This window comes from Pelmatolapia mariae, linkage group LG16_19 (genome assembly GCF_036321145.2).
Source record: "Pelmatolapia mariae isolate MD_Pm_ZW linkage group LG16_19, Pm_UMD_F_2, whole genome shotgun sequence".
NCBI classification, from domain to species: Eukaryota; Metazoa; Chordata; class Actinopteri; order Cichliformes; family Cichlidae; genus Pelmatolapia; species Pelmatolapia mariae.
In genome coordinates, this window is record NC_086241.1 from 40,855,786 (window position 1) to 40,876,704 (window position 20,919).

The following is a 20,919-nucleotide window of genomic DNA, read 5'->3' on the forward strand; positions in this document are numbered from 1 at the left end:
ATCGGCTCAGTCATTTTTAATGATCGTTGAAAGCCCAGATCGTAATCGAGATTAAAATTCGATTAATTGAGCAGCCCTAGTCCTAACACCGAACCCTGTGGAACTCCATAGTTGACCTTAGTGTGTGAAGAGGACTCTCCATTTACATGTACAAATTGGAGTCTATTAGATAGATATGATACAAACCACTGCAGCGCAGTACCTGTAATACCTACAGCGTGCTCTAATTGCTCTAATAGGATATTATGGTCAAGAGATGGCTTTTTACGTAACAGTTTAACTACTGCCAGCTTGAAGGCCTGTGGTACATAGCTGAATATTAGAGACAGATTGATCATATTTAAAATTGAAGCATTAATTAATGGTAGGACACCTTTGAGCAGTCTTGTAGGAATGGGGTCTAAAAGACATGTTGATGGTTTGGAGAAAGTAATTACTGAAGTTAACTCAGAAAGATCAATGGGAGAAAAAGACTCTAAATGAATATCAATGGTATCATATCATATCAAATTTATTTGATCATATCAAAGTTATTGTACACCAAAGTGCTTTCCAGTAATATCATGATACAGATAAAATCACAATGTGTATATATATATATATATATATATATATATATATATATCAGGGCTCTAGAGTGCGACCAATTTGGTCGCAAATGCGACCAAATTTTTCAGTGGTGCGACTAAAAAAAAATATTTGGTCGCACCGGTGCGACCAACTTTTCGGGTAACAAAAAAAAAAAAAATCTGCAACCTTCCGTGTGGTCAACAACAGACACACATTATTCCCCTATCGTGGACTAAACCAGTCAGGGGCGGGACCTCTGTGATTGGCCGTGGTCCAGTTGAAATTTCTGCTGTTCAATACTGAAGAAATTTAAACTTCTTAAAATTATGCAAAATTGCAGAATATTTTTAAGGTTATCTGCTCTAAAAAGCCAGACCAGAAAAATCTCCTTCATGTTTTTCTGTTTTATTCTCAGTTACTTTCACACAAAGGCATCTGCTGTGATGTTCACAATTCTGATGAAGTCTCACATGTATCAGTGCTGATAAATGATCAGAATTATAATATTTCTGACTGTCTGAGGCTAAATTGAATCGAATCAGGACTTTGAGAACCGGAATCGAATGGATTATAGAAATCAGTGATGATACCCAGCCCTAGTGATCAGCCTAGGCCCGACAGAAGTGGATGTAGCTGTGGGTAATAAGAAAAGATGAAAAGAACTATTGATAACTTTTTTGTTAAGTTAAGGCCTGATCCGTCTGAAATTCATAGCCAGCTCTGACACGGTGCCATCAATCTTTGAATGCTGAAAAAGCACAGTGTATCCAGGAAACACATTATATGCTGCAATAAATGCACTGCCCAAGTGTCCCCTCCCCCCACTGCCTTTCAGCAGCAGGCAGCAGCAAACAGGTCGTCAGGCCAAGATGATGATTAAGTTTAACATTTTCTACAATATTACAAAGCACTTTAAGCACAAGTTTGTTAGTTAAGAATTTAGAAATGAATATTGTCTGTATGGACTTCCCCCCAAAGAAAGTGCACATGTAAAACTGCGGTGTTAAGCGATGCGGTTGAAAAATTTGAGTGCGCCTAACTTTTGTGCCGGTACGCCTAAATTTTTAAAGTTAGGCGTACCGGTGCGCCCATGTCAAAAAGTTAGTCTAGAGCCCTGTATATATATATATAAATTACAGATAAAAAATAATTACATCATGTAAATGCAGAGCCAGTTGAAAATCACCCTAATTAGCCTCGAATGCTAGGTTAAACAAGTAAGTTTTTAGACGTGATTTAAAGATTTAATAGAATCAGATGCGCGAATGTCAAGAGGATCATTATTCCATAATTTGGGTGCGGCAACGGTGAAGGCACAGTCTCCTCTAGTAGGTACTGAAAGTAGCTGTAGATAATGTTACGTCTGTGACATTATCTGCTGTGTAATCAATTATTGTAAATATAAATAATATTAAGAAATTATCAGACAGGAGAGGGTTTTCAGGAAACACTGTTAACTGTTCAGTTTCTATTCCATATGTTAAAACAAGATCTAGAGTGTGATTAAAGTGGTGGGATCTTTTACATTTTGGGAGAAGCCAATTGAGTCTAATAACAGATTAAATGCCATGTTGAGGCTGTCATTTTTAGCATCTACATGGATGTTAAAATCACCCACAATAATTATTTTATCTGAGCTGAGCACTAAATCAGATAAAAAGTCTGAGAAATCAGAGAGAAACTCTGTGTAAGGCCCAGGTGGACGATAGATGATAACAAGTAAGACTGGTTTCTGAGTTTCACAGCTGGGGTGGACAAGACTAAGCATCAGGCTTTCAAATGAATTAAAAGTCTGTCTGGGTCTTTGGTTGATTAATAGGCTGGTGTGAAAAATTGCTGCCACACCGCCCCCTCGGCCTGTGCTTCGAGGTTTCTGATAGTTAGAATGACTTGGGGGTGTTGATTCATTTAAGCTAACATAATCCACCTGCTGATCCTTTGGTGATCAATTATTAAGTCATGCACTAACAAAGACTTGGAAGAGAGAGACCTAATGTTTAATAATCCACATTTCACAGTTTTACTCTTTGGTTCAGATGTGGATGCTGCATTGTTCTTTCTTTGTGATTTTTTTTATGTTTAAGACATTTTTTGCTGGATTTTAGTTTGTTTTTTTTGTTTTTTTGTCTGTTTGGGAGCTGAAACACTCTTTATGAGGATGGGGTTTTGGGGAGATAATAGGAGGAGAGAAGCTGCAGAGAGGCGTGTAAGACTGCAACTCTCCTTGCTGATCCCAACTCTGGATAGAGATATTTTCGGTGTTTAATAAATTTGTCCATCATTCTAGAAATGAGAGCTGCTCCATCCAAAGTGGGATGGATGCCATCTCTCCTAACAAGACCAGGTTTCCTACAGAAAGTTTCACCATTCGCTCAGTGTGGCCTGCTCTGGCCCCTGGAAGTTAATGGACTATGGTTACTGGTGTCTCTAGCTTCACATGCCTCAAAACAGAATCGCCAATTACCAGAGTTTGATCCCCAGCAGGTGCAAAAACGGTTAGATAAATGAGCAGGCTGTGGTGTAGCAGGGGCTTCTGTTTAAGACTTCTCCTCACCGTCACCCAGTCATCCTGTTTCCCCAGCTGCTTGGGACAGTCTGCTGGGGAACAGCTAGCGGGGCCTGTACTACCTTCGGCTGCACCGGCTACAGGGGCCTGGCTAGCTACAGGTGCTTCAAGGGTGCGAAGGCGAGTCTCCAATTCAGTAATCCTGGTGTCCAGAGACGCAAATATGCTACATTTATTACAAGTATCATTACTGCTAAAGGAGGCCGAGGAGTAACTAAACATCTGACACAATGAGCAGGAAAGTGCAGGAGAGACAGGTGAAGAGGCCGCAAATATGCTACATTTATTACAAGTATCATTACTGCTAAAGGAGGCCGAGGAGTAACTAAACATCTGACACAATGAGCAGGAAAGTGCAGGAGAGACAGGTGAAGAGGCCATGCTGCTAGTGAGTCGGCTACGAGCTAAGCTAAGCTAAGCTATTGAAACTGTAAAGACACAGTGAGTAAATACTGTGACTATCATTTAGTGAGTGAATACACAGAGAGTGTGCTTCAGATGAATTACATGAAGATTACACTATGAAATAAGAAGTTATGTAAGTTTTTAATTAAATTGTTACGCAGATAAACTACACAAAAGCACTCTCTACTGCATACTCTACTGCAGTGAGAGCAAACATCAAGTGACAGGGCCACCCATTGTCTCATGAAAAAATTCATTCATTTTTTAGTAAATCTTGGTTAAGCTTGCTTCAAAAAGGGGGTATTATTAGTAGTATCCTCACCATTTCATTGTTGGACCTGCCCCTCCACATCACACCTGGTGTTTTGAAACCAAGATGGTGACTGAAAATGCTAATCTTGGGACTTCAGAAACCAACAGATCTTGGACGAGTTCAAATCTCAGTGACCTTGGTTTCAAGGTCAGAGTACGTTTTCTGAAAATCTTGTGACTAGTAACTTGAGAGCAAGACGATTTGGATTTTGAAATTGATACCATAGGTGTGTCTACTAGGAGGCTGAGGGGTAGCACTAGCAATATTTTTAAAAATCAGTTATTGGATCTGTATATGATGTGAAGTTATGATTTTTCATATTGCAAAACATCCTGCAAAACAAACTAAGGTGTACTAACTTTGTATAAAAGACTGTATAAAAGTACTCTACAGTTTAGTGCAGAATGAACAGGTTAGTTTGCTGTATTTAAAGTAAAGAACAGCGTATTGCACTGGTGTCATAGATGTGGTGTTCATGGTCTATGTTAGGTTACATTATTCATTCAGTGAGTTCCATCTTTATACTAACTGTATACTGCAGGGGTGGGGGAACTCCCGGTGTCCTGCGGGTTTTACATGTGTCCTTGATCCAACACAGCTGATTTAAATGGCTAAATTACTTCCTCAACATGTCTTGGAGTTCCACAGAGGCCTGGTAATGAACTAATCATTTGATTCAGTGTTTACCAAGCCACTGCTCTGCACTAAAGTCCAGAAGATTCTATAACTGCTACACTATATGATAATATGATAACTGTGCAATATAGGTAACTGATATGTGATATGTGTGATTTAATTTGAAGTCATTTTAGCTGGGATATTTGGGCTGTTGGGTCAGAATTGCATTGGTATCAGTATTGTTTGTTCCATTATGTTGTGTTCTTATTTGGATGGAAATTACTTAGAAGCTGAATGTGGTACAATGTGTCTTTTCTTGTAGGAGATTAATGTTTTTTATATTTAATGAAAAGATACAAATCCAACTATGCAAGAAGTCTCCAAATATATATATCTGCTTATGAATATGCAAAATCTAACATGATTTCTTTTCTTTTTTTTATACCCAGTTTCTTCCTAGTTTTTACTATATCATTTGATATATGCAGTATATCAAATGCAGTAATCTCCAAACACTATCTGTGGAAGAAAGCCCTTTAATAAAACTCACCAGTTAAATAAGACATGGTAAATTTGTCTCTAAACCTCTAGCCAAAATCATCTACATTTATCAAAGAGTCAGACCAATAATTTCTGCACTGCTGAGGGCTATTTACCTTTTCTATGTATAAGTGTTAGAGTGAGTTGCATATGTAACCCAACCAGTGCAGGGGCTTCCCTACAACCTGGACTCTGCGTTGTGTAATTTTGTGTTGGATTGGGGTGTACAGTAGAGAGACCAGTATGACACAGGCGTTCAATTTGTGGCTCGGACCGCGCCGTTTATTTAGATGCTGGGGCATAAACCACTCCAACTCTGCTGCTGGCCCTTGCAAATCACAGTAAACACTGAGTGAATATTAAAACATACTGAAGGGCAACAACAAAAAACACATTACACAAAAATAATCATGTAGTTAAGGGCCCTTTACAACATTCCTTGGTTTCAGGTATGTGCATGACACAAAATTAACATAGCAGGACTATTAGCGAACTGCAGCTAAAAAGCTAGTGATTCGTCTTGCATCACTTTGCATGAATAATTGCGCTGCTAGCAAGCAGAGATGTAGCCCAAAATCGCGGCAGACATTTCCAAATGAAACATTAACACAAACTCCTCACACTCTAATCGGACGGTACATGAACCTCTCAATAAATGCAAGATATGCATAGTGTGACTGGACAAACTCCTCATAAAAGTCTGTGGGGAAATTCCCAGGGGACTTCTCAGAACTCAGTCTTTGTATAGCTTGCTCTTGTTGAAGACGTCCAATATTGCGCCCAAGCTGTCTTTGTTTTCCCTTGAACAGGGCTGGCATGCGTATCTGAGACAGAAAATTATCCATATCTACCTGATCTATGGTGCATTCTAATATATACAACTTTTCCTAAAATGTCCTAACAGCTCTTCAGCTGCTCCTTAGCGTCATCGAAAAGTTAATTTTTATGCATAATCTTAACAGTAGAGCGGGTGTCCTTGACCCAAATTGAGACTGGGAGTTCGTATAGCACTGTTACCTCACAGCAACAAGGTCCTGAATTTGACTCCACCATCCAGCCAGGGCCTTTCTGTGTGGAGTTTGCATGCTCTCCCCGTGTTTACATGGGTTTTCTCTGGATACTCCGCCAGAATGTGTATACAGGTCTTTAGTTTAAATTGATGGAAAAAATGGAAAAAGGCAAATTGACAAAAATCTTTTAGCATGCGGTTCACTTGCTGGAGCTTCTTTACTGACTGATCCATTGATAAAAGCCACAAGATGTGTCTTAAACTATAAAAATAATATCTGTATTTCCTTAGTCTGTATGACAGCAAATAGCAATCTTGAGGATTGCTGTTTATTTTTATTTTGTTTTCAATCTAGCAGAATGCCGAAATATACTTAATGAAAAAAGGAGTCTAGTGGGTAAATAGTGGCAGCGGACAACATTCAGGCAACAAAAAAAACAGTGCTGAATGGGATAAGCCTGAAGTGTTGGTAAGGTAATGCAGGAGATGATCTGCAGTGCTGAGATGAGCAGGGAGAAAAAACAGAACGTTAGTACTATTTCGGCAAACCCCCAGTGCTAGTATGTGCCTATTTAAAAACCATGAGTCAGCAGACACACATATAGAGCCTAATGTTGATGAGAAATACAGACTGCATGCTCAGCTGTCTGTGTCAGATTTTTTTGTACTACAGCATGAAAATGAAACACAATGAAAAGCTTCTGGACAGAGCTGCCCGCAATCTGTGTGGAATTCTGTCAAATACATAAAGTGTGTGTGTGTGTGTGTGTGTGTGTGTGTGTGTGTGTGTGTGTGTGTGTGTGTGTGTGTGTGTGTGTGTGTGTGTGTGTATGTGTGTACGGGTTCGTACTATCCTGGTGGGGACCAAAATCTGACTTTTACTATCCTGGTGGGGACTTTCTGCACCGTGGGGACCAAAATCCAGGTCCCCTCGGGGTTGAAAGCAATTTTCACACTCAAAATGCGGTTTTACTGTCAGGGTTACAATTAGGTTATGGTTAGGTTTAGGGTAAGGGTTAGGGTTAGGCATTCATTTTTAATGGTTAGGGTTAGGGTAAGGGGCTAGGGAAAGCATTATGTCAATGGGATGTCCCCACGAGGATAGCAAACCAGACATGCGTGTGTGTGTGTGTGTGTGTGTGTGTGTGTAAAATGACAAGTTTAAACAGTATCCTGTCCATTGTGTCTGTATTTATTTTTTCTGTACGCTGTATCTGTTTTTACAGCATCATTTGAAGAGACAATATTAGAAACTGAATCATAGCTTCTTTTTAAAGTGCCTGTATGCATGAGTAGACCAGGTGTTTGTCAAAGGGTGCAGGAAAATGTGCAGCAGTAAAGCTCATGCAGTTTGGTTTTAATACATGTAAGTCTAGAACACCAAACTTTTTTGAAAATATTAAAGGAGGGAGTACTCCTTTTTTATTATAAGAGTTAATGAAAAATAAATAATTGATATTGGTAAAAAATGTAATTACAAAAGTCCACTGACTGGACTGGAACTGAAATGTGGCTAGTAAGAAAAACAGAATGTATAGTAAAACTACTGAAATGTGTCTGCAGTCAGTAAGTTAAAACATGTTTCCTAGAAAAAACAAAAAATATCTTTGAAAGTAGAGTCTATTAACTGACTGACATTACTGGTTTAGAGCAAATATGTCTGCTATAGTTAATAGCTTTAGCTGTATGGCAGCTATCAGAAGACATAGCAAATGCATTGGATAACAGAAAATATACTTTGGTAGTGTTTATTGAAGTAAAAACCATTTGACACTATAGAGCTTGGATTACTGATTAAAAAGCTGGAGAGACATTGTATTAGAGGGATAGTTATTGGTTAAACAGTTAGTTTAATCAACGATATCAGAGTGTACAAATAAATAATGCTGACTCACATTTACTGAAGGTTACCTGAGGTTCTTTGCTGGGCCTTAAACTATTAATAATGTACTAGAATGACATATTTAAGATGTCTTAGTTGGTAAAGTTCACTTTATTCACTATATTATTATGCTGAAAAAATTTGTAACAACTTTTGAGTACAGTGGAAAGTTTGTTCCTAATAGTTCCATACATGACCAATTGTGTGGAGGTATACATTTGTTTTTGCCTGTTAATTGCATATTTTAAAATGTAGGTACTGATGTTTCCGTTTTTTTTTTATTTTTTGCATGATAATTGTTCATACTTAAACTATTACAACAAATAGTCTGAGGTCTTGTATTCACTATGAAATGAAATGAAAATGAAATGAAATGAAATTTATTTTTCGGTCAACAACAACAACAACAACAACAGATTATAATTTTACATAAAAGTACTCAATCAAACAGTAACCGAAAAAGGAATAGGCTGAAGCCTTGTGACTTATAATTATCCTATCCCTTACCCCCATAGGAATAATCAAATCCTTAACCAAGAAAATAAATAGCATTAATAAATAAGTTACATAACAGTTTGAAAAGAAATCAATGATAAATCAATAAATTAAATCAACACAAAATTATTCATCAAATCAAAGTTCTATAACCTTGGATAATACAAATTTTTAAAAACTTCCTGAAAAATGACAAAGAAAAACATATCTTCAGTTCATCATTAAGTCCATTCCACAATTTCACTCCCAAAACTGACATACATCTATACTTAACATTGGTTCTCACTTTAGGTATTTCAAACTTATAAGACCCCCTCAAATCATATTTTCCATCTCTTAGTTGAAACATACTTAATACAAATTGGAACATTCTTTTTCATCACTCGATATATCATTTCTAAAGTTTTACAATATATAATGTCCATGAATTTTAACATAGATGATCCTACAAAAAACTGTTTGGTGGACTCCCTATATCCAACTTTATTTATTATTCTAATAGCTCTTTTTTGCAATTTAAATATTGAATCCAAATATGTTTTGTATGTGTTCCCCCAAATTTCTGCACAATAGGTCATATAAGGCAAACAAAAGGAAATATACAATAAATAAAGGCAGTTCTTGGTCAAAAAAATCTCTTGTTTTATAAAGAATAGAAATAGACTTGGATAATTTCCGTTTCACATGTTCTATGTGGGGCTTCCAACAAAGTTTATCATCAATAATTACTCTAAATTTTGTCTCATATACTCTTTCAATTTCAACATTATTTAAATTAAATTTTACTACCTCTAAATAACATAAATTTTGTTTTACTTTCATTCAATGATAGTTTATTAAATACAAACCATCTATTTAACTTCATGAGTTCTGTTTCCACTGTTTTCAGTAATTTCTTTATGTCCTTTCCAGAGCAAAATAAGTTTGTATCATCAGCAAACATCACATATTTTAAAGTATCACTGGCTGTACAAATATCATTTATATAAAGTAAAAATAACTTAGGTCCCAAAACAGATCTCCACAAGTTACTTTTCTAAGTTTAGATTTCATGTTATTAATACTCACATATTGGAACCTATTATTCAAGTAACTATTTAACCAAAGTTGTACAACACCTCTTAAACCATACCTTTCACACTTCTGTAAAAGTAAAGAATGATCTATCGTATCAAAGGCTTTACGTAAATCAATGAACACACCTATTCCAAACTGTTTTTCATCCACAGCCGTTGCAATATTTTCAATAAATTCCATCACAGCTAGAGATGTTGAGCGATTTCTTCTGAACACATACTGATGATCATTCAATAAATCATATTTATCAATAAAAGAATCTAGTTTGTTTGCAAATAGTTTTTCAAGAATCTTCGAAAACTGAGGCAGTAAAGATACCGGTCTATAGTTTGACACAATCTGTTTATCACCAGTTTTATATAATGGGATCACTTTGGCAATTTTCATTTTATCTGGAAAAATTCCAGTTTGAAATGATTTGTTACAAATATATGTTAACGGCTGAAGGACACTATGAAGAACTTCTTTAATTAGCGACATGTCAAGGTCGTCACAATCCATGGATTTTTTACTCTTGAATTTACTCATCACTTCTACAATGTCACTCTCACAGACTCCACCAAGAAACATTGAGCTACATTTACAAGAAGTAGAATCTACTTTATCATCGTTTCCTCCTGGTACAGAAATCTCTTTTGCCAAGTTGGGACCTACATTAACAAAGTAATCATTAAATTCATTAACTATGCTCTCAATATTCTCAATCACTACATTACCTTTTTTTACAATACGTGTTGGAGAACATATATTATGTTGATTTTTTATTATCCTATTTAATACACTCCAGGTAGCCTTAATATTATTTTTATGTTTTTGAAGCAGCTGTTCATAATATCTTTTCTTTTCATATCGCATAATAGATGTTAATTTATTTCGATATTTCTTATATTTGTCTTCATTTTCCTTTGTTCTATGTGTCCAAAAAATCTTGTAAAACCTATTTTTCCTTTTACAGGCTCTTTCCAGACCTTGTGTAAACCATGGTTTTTTCTTTTTATAATTTTCAGAAAACTTTTTAATTGGACAATGGCTGTCATAAATTGACAAAAATATATCCAAAAATGCATTATATGCATCATTAGTGTCTTCCACATAAACTTTTTGCCAGTCATAATTTTCTAAGTCTGTTTTAAAAGCTGCAATTTGTTCTGGTGTTTTTATTCTACCACTGTAATCAATCTGCTTTTCCTCTTGAAAATGAAGTTGATTGTTCATTTCAAGCACTGAAAAGACAGGCAAGTGATCACTTACATCTGTGACTAACAGTCCACTATGTATCTTGCCGTCTATCTTATTGACAAAAATATTGTCGATCAAAGTGGCACTATCCATCATTATTCTGCTCGGCTTTCAATCAACGGATGGAACCCAAAACTAAACGTATCAATAAATTCTGAAGTCTTATTATGGTCGTTTGCCTTCAATAGATCAATGTTAAAATCACCAAAAAAAAGGTCACCTTCTCCTTGTGTTTTTCTAATATTACAGAAATTTCTTTGGTAAACTGATCTATACAGGATGCAGGTGTACGATAAATGCAGCTAACTAATATGTTTTTAGATCTTTCAACCTGAATTTCAATGGTTAAACATTCCATCAAGTTATCAATCACAGCAGTCATATTGTTAACAACTTTACATTTAAGATACGAAATAACAAACATAGCAACACCTCCTCCTCTTCTATTCTTCCTATTTTGCCAAAACATTTCATAGCCCTCTAGTCCATCTTGCAATTCTTTGTCGTCATTCAACCATGTTTCTGAAATTGCTACCACTGCAAACTTATTTTGGAATTGATCAAGATACGCTTTGATTTTAGAAAAATTACTGTAAAGACTCCGACTGTTAAAGTGGATTAATGAAAAACCTTTTATCTTGGGATCCAACTCTTCCCCATTATAATATTCACATGTCATATCAACATTCTGATAGAGGTGGATATCTGGATCAATACTGTTGTCCAACTCATAAGATTTATAATCATGAGATCCAAAATATTCCATTTTTTGCCTTCTTTTTTTTTTTTGTTCACACATTCACATGTATAGTTATTTTTCTCACACTTATCAGATATTGTTCATATCACAGTCAGCAACACAATTCTTTTCTACACTGAACTCTATTTCTTTTGTTTAAATCTCTCAAGATCTGCAATGTCTCTGACAACAATTACTTTAGCTTGTTCTGGTGTCCCATTAAGTCTTATGAATAACTTACAGTTCCTGGTCCAGGTATCTTGGATGTGCCTTTCCTTCTTCAATAGTCTTGCCTGTCGTGCAATTTCAGCATTTCTCTTGGTGAGATGCTCATTCACATCTACGCCGGTTCCCTTTAACTTCTTTCCCATCTTTAACAGTTCAACTTTATATTTCCTGTTCACAAATCGTAGTATGATAGTTGGCATCTTGGTATGTTTTTGTGGAATAGTATGACATGCAGCTATGTTTTTGCTATCCAAAAGAATGTCTTTGTCTTTGAAAAACTGAATAACTTGCTGCTCAAGCAAATCCTTTTCAGCTCTTGGTGCATCTTCCCCCTCCTTGTCACCTGCTGTACTCCGTGCATAGGTGTAGTGATTTGTCTTCAGTCCAGAAATAATCACATCTTCCATTCTTGTATACTGCTCCAAATCTTCAACTCTTTTTTTCCCAGCTTGCACTGGAATGGTTTGCAGCCGAGTGTGAAATGGTGGGAATGAGATTCAGCACCTCCAAATCTGTGGCCACTGTCTTCAGTCGGAAAAAGGTGGAGTGCCCACTCCAGGTCAGGGAGGAGTTTCTGCTCCAAGTGGAGGAATTTAGGTATCTCGGGGTCTTGTTCATGAGTGATGCGAAAAGGGAGTAGATGGAAAGACGGATTAGTGCTGCAGCTGCAGTGATGCTGATGCTGACGCTGTACCGGTCCGTTGTGGTGAAGAGAGAGCTGAGTGTAAAAGCAAAACTCTTAATTTACATAGATGAGGGTCGATCTACTTTCCTACCCTCATCTATGGTCACGAGCTGTGGGTAGTGACCGAAAGAACGAGATTGTGCATACAAGCGGCGAAAATTAGCTTCCTCCGAGGGGTGGCTGGCCTCTCCCTTAGGTTGAGGAGTTCAGCCATCCAAATCAAAAGGAGCCTGTTGAGGTGGTTCGGGCATCTGACAAGGATGCCTCCTGGGCGCCTCCTGGGTGAGGTGTTTTGGGCATGTCCCACTGGGAGGAGCCCCGGGGCAGACCCAGGAGACGCTGGAGAGATATATCTCTCGGCTTGTCTGGGAACGCCTTGATGTTCCCCAAGCTGGAGGAGGTGGCCGGGGAGAGGGGGATCTGGGCTTCTCTGCTTGGGCTGCTGCCCCACGACCCGGCCCCAGATAACCGGAAGAAGATGGATGGATTACTTTTTTTTTCCAAACACATTAAGTTTATATACAAAGTATCTGTATCGGATCAATATTTTTAATACCAGGCTAAATATTTCTTGGTATGTCCTTAAGATTGTAAAGGAAATCACTCGTATTGAACAACACTAATCCCAATTTAATTATTTACTCATTTACTTCTTTTTGGTGTTTTGAAAAAGAAAATGTTACTCATACAAATAGTTTAACCTTAACTGATATTGTGTCCTGATATGTGTCTTTTCTCTGTGCAGGGTGCTACACAGAGTGATGTCGACAGGCAAGCAGCAAGATAGTGAGGCGGCAACGCCTCTGTACGTATATGAATCCAAAGTCCACTGTGCCAATATGATGTTGTGCCTGGAGGATCAACGGCGGCAGGGCATCTTGTGCGATGTGACTCTACTTGTAGAGGGCAGGGAGCTACGAGCACACAGGGCTGTCCTTGCAGCTTGTAGCCACTACTTCCTGCAAACTCTGCTGAGACACAGCTGGTCACCTGGTGATGCAGAACTCATCATTAGCTTGCCAGACAAGGTAAAGGAGCACCATGACAGCACATAAGAATGGCAACATTCACTGATTTTAATGATTTGAATCATGTCATTAGTTTAAATAAATAAATAAATGTTACAGGGAAGGTCTGGAAAAAAAACACATAACATCAGTTTGGGCTACCGTGTTGCAGTTGTTATCAGTATTCGCATAGTAAACAGAATTTTACCTCCATGCTTTTTTAGCTAAATCTATCTAGGGAGATAGATCTGATTTCTTTTTATGACAAAATGTGTCTTTTGCGATCTCTATTCATTTTAAGCATTCATGGTGATGTGCACAGAAAAGTGTAAGAGTATGTATGCAGAAAGAGTTACAGCGAGAAACTCTAATCCTGTATACTTCTTTCTTCACCCAAATGATCAAAGTTCTTAGCAAAGTGAGCGTTTGATTGATGGTTTCAAAATATTGTAAGGATTTTCAGGTTTTGCATCCCATGCACCATTTACCCTTGGCCATAACGAGTAACCCTAAATGTAGCACACAACGGACTCAATGCACACAGGGTGATCAAGTTCAACTTCAAATTTATTTATATAGCACTTTTTAAAAACAACATGTGTTGACCAAAGTACTGTACAATAAAATGGACAAAGCAGAAGACATAAAAGAAAAATAGAATAGTGTTTTAGAAGAGAATAAAATCATACAAAGAATAATGGTAACAAACTCATGATGAATCAAAAGCCAGAGAATAAAAATGGGTCTTTAGACAGATTTTAAAAGTATCCAGTGTTTGGGAGGATCTGATATGCAATGTATTCCACAGTTTGGGGGCAGTCACGGCAAATGCCCAGTCTCCTCTGTGTTTTAGTCTGGACCTAGGGACAACCAAAAGCATTTGGTCTGCAGACCTCAAGGATCTTGGGGGAGAATACCAGGTTAGGAGATCAGCAAGATATGTAGGGGCTAATTCCATGCAACGTCTTAAAAACAAGTGTTAAGATCTTAAAGTAAATTTGAAAGCTGACTGGCAGCCAGTGTAGTGATGCAAGTATAAGAGATATATGATCTCACTTGCGTGTGCCAGTTAGGAGTCGTGCTGCAGCGTTTTGGACTAGCTACAGTTGGCCAGTTGATGAAGAGGTAACACCAGAGTAGAGGCTATTACAGAAGTTGAGGTGAGATGAAGGCATGGATCACTTTCTCAAAATCTCTGAAACAGAAAAAGGGCTTAACTTTTGCAATTAGGCGAAGATGGTTTTGAATACATTATTAATCTGTTTATCAAAGGTTAAATTGCTGTCAAAAATCACCCCTAAATTTCTTGCAAACGGTCTTTTATAGTTTTCTAAGGGGCCAAGGTCATAATGGTTAGAAGGACCAAAGACAATGACCTCAGTTTTCTGTTCATTTAGATTTAGAAAATTTAGAGGCATCCATGTCTTTACATCTTTTAGACAATCAAACAGTCCCTTCAGAGGATTCATGGATTTTAATTTCAGTGGAGGGTAAATCGGAGAATCATCTGCACAGCAATGAAACAAAATACCGTATTTTTAAAAAACTGATCCCAATGAGAGCATGTAAATTGAAAAGAGGATCCCGCAAAAAAGCGTGGTACTTGGAGACAATGTGTCTGAATCTAACAGAAAAGTACGATTAGATAAGTAGGATTTAAACCATTCCAAAGCAAGCCCTTTAATTCCAACACATTGTTCCAGTCGAGAGATAAGAATACTGTGATCTATTGTGTAAAAAGCAGCACTGAGGTCTAATAATATTAAAATAGCAGAATCTCCCAACTCCCAAGTTAAAAGGTCATTAGAAACTTTTAAAAGAGCAGTTTTAGTGCTGTGGTGCGTTTCAAAACCAGCCTGGAATAGTTCACCAATGTCGTGTTGATCTAAAAAGGTCTGAAGCTGCAGAAGGACAATTTTCTCCAGAACTTTTGACAAAAAGGATAATTTAGAGATTGGACGGTAATTTGATAGAACTGTTGAGTCCAGATTCTGCTTTTTAAGGATGGGTTCCACCACATCATGTTTAAAGTCAGAGGGAATAGACCCAGACTGAAGACTGTTATTGTCAATGGAAAGCAAACATGTACCAACAGTGTCAAAAACATCTATCAGTAAGCTAGGTGGAATGATATCCAAGGTACATTTTGAAGGTTCCAAGTTTCTGACTACTTTATTAAGTAATGTAAGGGATACTGGCTCGGAGTGGTCAAAAACGGCCAAAGTTGGAGTATAAACACATGGGTCAGAAATGGGAGGAATAATGTGAGACTTGATGTCTACAATTTTATTAATGAAGAATTTCAGTAGATTCTCACATGTTATGTTCACTGCTATATGAGGATCAGTAGTAGAAGGATTAAGAACTGAATTTATAATACCAAATAAAATCAGAGGTTTATGGTAATTGTCGGACACGATCTTGGAGATTCTCTAAGTGCCTCAAACGACACCTGGAGACAGTCCTTTTTCCACTTTCGTTCCGCTTTACTACATACCTGTCTGCATTCCCTGGTGTCATTATTCAACCATGGTTGGGTTTTAGGTTTTAGATACCTGGTGGTAAAAGCAGCAATGGAATCCAGTATTTCCAGACAAGCTTAATTGAACAGGGAAAGCAGACTATCAGTTGTCGAATGAGTGGACCTGTTAACAGGTGATGCCTGATTTAGATTTTTATAGGAGCAGCACATTTGATCTACCAGGCTGACCTGAAAAGGGACACTCAAATAAGACATGTGGTCCGAAAAATTTATGTTACAAATTTCAGTGTCAAGGAGTGATAGGCCGCAAGAAAGTACGACATCCAGGGTATGACTGCGTTCGTGAGTTGGGCCTTTGACTGACTGAACAAGATTAAATGAGTCTATAAAATTTAAAAAATCATTGGTCAGCGGAGTATTTAAGCAACAAATGTGAATATTAAAATCCCCTATGATTAAAACACTTCATCCTTTGGTAGAATACCTGCCAAGAATTCAGAAAAGTCTTGTATAAAGTTCTTATTATATTTAGGAGGTTGATACACCAGCGCACATAGCACCGGAGTGGACAGGTGAATTTCAGATAAATGCAGTTCAAAGCTGCCATAAGCGTCAGCTGTTAACTGCCGACAGTTAAACCTCTCAGGCTCAAATTAAGTTTTTTATTGCTAATGCACAACCAAGTCCTGCAGTGGTACTCATAAAATATGTATGTGGGGTAATCATTAGTGTTTAACTGTTGCAAAGCTGCAACGCCTGCCCTGAGAGGGTTAAAGCAGTTTTTGTAGACAGTGGCTAATCCTCCGCCTCGACCAGACGTTCGGGGCAAGTTGAGGTAGTTGCAGTCAGGGGGGACAAGTTCAGAGAACGGGCTCAACTCACCCAAGTTCAGCCAAGTTTTGGTCACCAGGAGAAAGTCCAAGTTCCGAGTGATGAAAAAATCATTCAAAATGAAGGTTTTGTTGGCTAGGAACCTAGCGTTAACCAGGGCGAGTTTAGCTAACATGAATTCCCCGCTGGCTGGGATGATCGACATATTTAGGGCCGAAGGTACCTATAATCCACTCCAGCTCTGCGAAGACGTGGGGATGGATGCTGAGGGTGCTGGACATTAAGATGTGGAGTCACCGGTATAATCCAACGGGGAGCCAATTCCAGGGAGCACCAGGAGATAAACCACTTGTTGTCAGGGGCAAGGTTCTTAAAAAGAACACAAGGATTAGTCACCGGGAATGTAGCTGTGCATGTCGCCACCCAGTTTTTGAGTTTGACCAGTATTCCAGCCCGTTTCCCCTGCCTTCTGTGGTGTTTCTTCTTGAGGGGAAGGCTAGGTGGATAACTGCGGAGAAACAATGGTATGGTTTCTACCACAGGTGGGACATGGAAATCCTCACATCCTGGGGGCTTTCGGTATTGCTCCTCGACAGTGGCTCAGATATTTAAAAGTGATTTGAAGTTGTAAAGTAGTAGAGTAGAGGCAGTGTTAAAGAAAACAGATAATAACAGAGCAAGTAGAAACAGTACAGGTAGCAGCTTACAGCTAGCCACACACACAGGCGCCATCTTGAGAATAGGAGAATTGCAGTTAGGGTGCAGTTTTTCCAATTTTCTTTTCAATATTGTCAGGCACTTTTTCTTATTACAGTTTTCAGCTTCCTTCTATCAGCTCCACACCACACCACCATCTTTCCAGGCCCTGGCAGCTAGTAAAATAGGGAACACATGGTTAGTGTGATAGATAATAGCTGTGCCAGATACCACAAGGGGATCCAGGCATCAACATCTTTCTTGCCACTGCAACAGGGCATGATCTGGACAGAGAATGAAAGGGTGGCCCAGGAGGTAATAACGAAGAAAGTCAACTTCCCACCAGATTGCCAGACACTCCTTTTCAGCCCTTGGTTAAATCTAGCATTGTGAAAAGGCGAGCAGTGCTTAACTGTTCCAGAAGCTCGTCGACTTGGAGCATGGGATAAGAGTAAAACTGTGACATCTCATTCACCTTGCGGTAGTGAACACAGAACATATAGACCCATCTTTCTTTACCACAAGTGTGAGTGTTCTATTTCTTCCATCTTTAGCATTTCTGCCTATTCCTTCTGAACAATTTGTCTTTTATATTCAGGTAACTTGTAGGGTCATAAACGCACTGTCTCACACCAGGGCGTGTTTCGAAATGGTGCTCTATGAGATTGTACAGCCCACCAGCCGACAGAACACATCTTTAATACATTGTTGCAGTGTTCCAACATCTGCTCTCTGGGCCTGTGTGAGATAGCTGCAAGAAGGGAGTAAAATAAGCACTTTATCTCCTGGTGAAAATTGCCTGAGTCTAGCCTCTCTGTTGTTCTTCCCAGTTTTCTTATGTAGGGTCCAACACCCCCCCATGGCTATCTGCCAAACAACAACTCTATCCATCTTCTTCTGCTTTATCCGGGCCCGGGTCGCGGGGGCAGCAGCCTAAGCAGAGAAGCCCAGACCTCCCTCTCCCCAGCCACCTCCTCTAGCTTATCCGGGGGAACACCAAGGCGTTCCCAGGCCAGATAAGAGCTGGTCCAGTGTTCCGCGACCAGGACGAAAACCGCATTGTTCCTCCTGCATCTGAGGTTCAACTAGCGGACGAACTCTCCTTTCCAGCACCCTGGCATAGACTTTCCCATGGAGGCTGAGGAGTGTGATCCCCCTGTAGTTGGAACACACCCTCCGGTCCCCCTTCTTAAAGATGGGGACCACCACCCCGGTCTGCCAGTCCAGGGGTACTGCCCCTGATCTCCACGCAACATTGTAGAGGCGTGTCAACCAGGACAGCCCGACAATGTCCAGAGCCTTCAGGAACTCGGGGCGGACCTCATCTACACCAGGGGCTCTGCCACCAAGGAGTTGTTTAACTGCCTCAGTGACCTCGCCCCCGGAAATTGGCGGGTCATCCCCCTCATCCCCAGACTCTGCTTCCTCCTCGGAAGACGTGTCAGTGGGATAAAGGAGGTCCTCGAAGTATTCCTTCCACCGCCCAACAATTTTCTCAGTCGAAGTCAGCAGCGCTCCGCCAGCGCTATACACAGTGCAGGTAGAGCACCGCTTTCCCCTCCTGAGACGCCTGACGGTTTGCCAGAATATCTTCGAGGCAGTCCGAAAGTCTTTTTCCATGGTCTCTCCGAACTCCTCCCACACCCGAGTTTTTGCTTCAGCCACTGCCTGAGCTGCATTCTGCTTGGCCTGTCGGTACCTGTCAGCTGCCTCCGAAGTCCCACAGGCTAACCAAGCCCGATAGGACTCCTTCTTCAGCCTGGTGGCTCCCTTCACCTCTGGTGTCCACCATTTGGTTCGGGGATTACCACCACGACAGGCACCACCCACCTTGCGGCCGCAGCTCAATGTAGCAGCTTCAGCAATGAAGATGCTGAACATGGTCCATTCGGGCTCAATGTCCCCAGTCTCCCTCGGAATGCTGTTGAAGCTCTGCCGGAGATGTGCATTGAAGATCTCGCGGACTGGGGCCCCTGCTAGGCGTTCCCAGCACACCCTCACTATGCGTTTAGGTGCACCGGGTCTGTCCAGCGTCCTCCCCCGCCACCTGATCCAACTCACCACCAGGTGGTGATCAGTTGACAACTCAGCCCCCCTCTTTACCCGAGTGTCCAGAACATATGGTCGCAGGTCTGGTGATACGATTACAAAATCGATCATCGACCTGCGGCCTAGAGTGTCCTGGTGCCACATGCAAATAACAACTCAAAGGTAGAAAATCCCCTGGAGGCCTGGGGCATCTCCTGCACCACAAACAACAGAGGGTCTAACCAGGGATCCCAGTTACGCTCATCCTCATGAATAAAGTTACGAATCATGGATTTTAAGTCATATTCAGTAGCTCCACCACCCTGAGGCTGGGAGACGCTGGTCCGAACATATTTAATGCCCAATAATTCGTACAGCTCTTTTAGTGTACGAGATATGAACAAGCTATGAAGCCGCAGGTGGCTGTGTGGGTCCTCCTGAGCCCCCAGCTGACAAGGGAGCTTGCTTAACAAGCTTTCTTGAGGCCAAGGCTCTAACATTTCAAAATCCCTGGTAGCCCTTCGGGCCGGCACTCTTCAGTTTTTGGTAGCCCAAAATAAATTTAAGTAGCCCAAATAAAAAAGAGAGCAATTTTTTACGTTTTGTTTCCTGTTTTGTTTCCATTACAATATTATACTTTAATGTATAATATTGTAACGGAAACAAAAATTAATCAAAAAATTGTTAAAATACAAATCACAACAACTGTATAAAAATTACAATCATCAACTCAAATACTTGGTTCTCATTAAACAGAAATTTCTATGAACTTGTAAGAACTGTGTAGATCATGAATCAGTCTGTGTCAGATCCTGAATCTGACATTTCCACTGAAGTCACTGGTAAGAGGTAAGTGGAACCAAGATCTAGGACATTTGCTTTTTGAAGTTTGCAAAGACTGCTAAATTTTGCCAATGGTAGTTCATGCAACATAGTACGCTGTTCTAAACAGCTTTTTCAGGACTTCTTCTTGTGTTTGGTTTCTTTTAAGTATGTTTTTTGCAATTGCTGTTTGTTCTGGGAAAGATATTGCAGACTGGGCAATAATGCATTTCTTGCATTTCTCATGGGTTCTGATGGGGTCTTTCTTAAAATTACTGGTCCCAGTAACAAAGGCGCTTGTCGACTCAGAAATTGAATGAAACTCACAACACACCTGGCAGAACATCATGTTATTTAGCTCGTCATATTCCAGCCACAGAAATTCTTTTGTCCATGAAACCAAAAAAGCTGCGCTTTTCTTTTTTTTTTGCCTCATAGTCTGATTTGTCATAACTTTTCCGTTTTGTGGTAGGCTTTTCTTTGGCTGCCCCTTCTTCACCCTGACCTGTCTTATTTGGCTGAGCAGAACTAAAATACCGGCTTAAATCCTGCTGCTTTTACACACGTACTTGCATAACGGTCAGCGATTCTCTGCGCAATCAACCTCTCACATGTTTAAGCTTGCTGTGGGAGATTTCACTTGTCATGTCTGAATAGTAAGCTAATGAGTGACAAGACGATGCCAGA

The 20,919-nt window shown here is 39.6% G+C and overlaps 1 protein-coding gene across 2 annotated transcripts in view; it reads left to right on the plus strand.

Moving 5' to 3' along the window:
- LOC134644814 (transcription regulator protein BACH2-like) overlaps window positions 1-20,919 on the plus strand; it is a 46,814-nt gene that overhangs the window by 5,738 nt on the left and 20,157 nt on the right. For both annotated transcript variants that reach the window (XM_063497900.1, XM_063497901.1), the window contains exon 2: window positions 13,112-13,394. In XM_063497900.1, coding sequence (XP_063353970.1) covers window positions 13,128-13,394 — 267 coding nt within the window. In that variant the 5' untranslated portion in view covers window positions 13,112-13,127. The remainder of the gene's footprint in view (window positions 1-13,111; window positions 13,395-20,919) is intronic.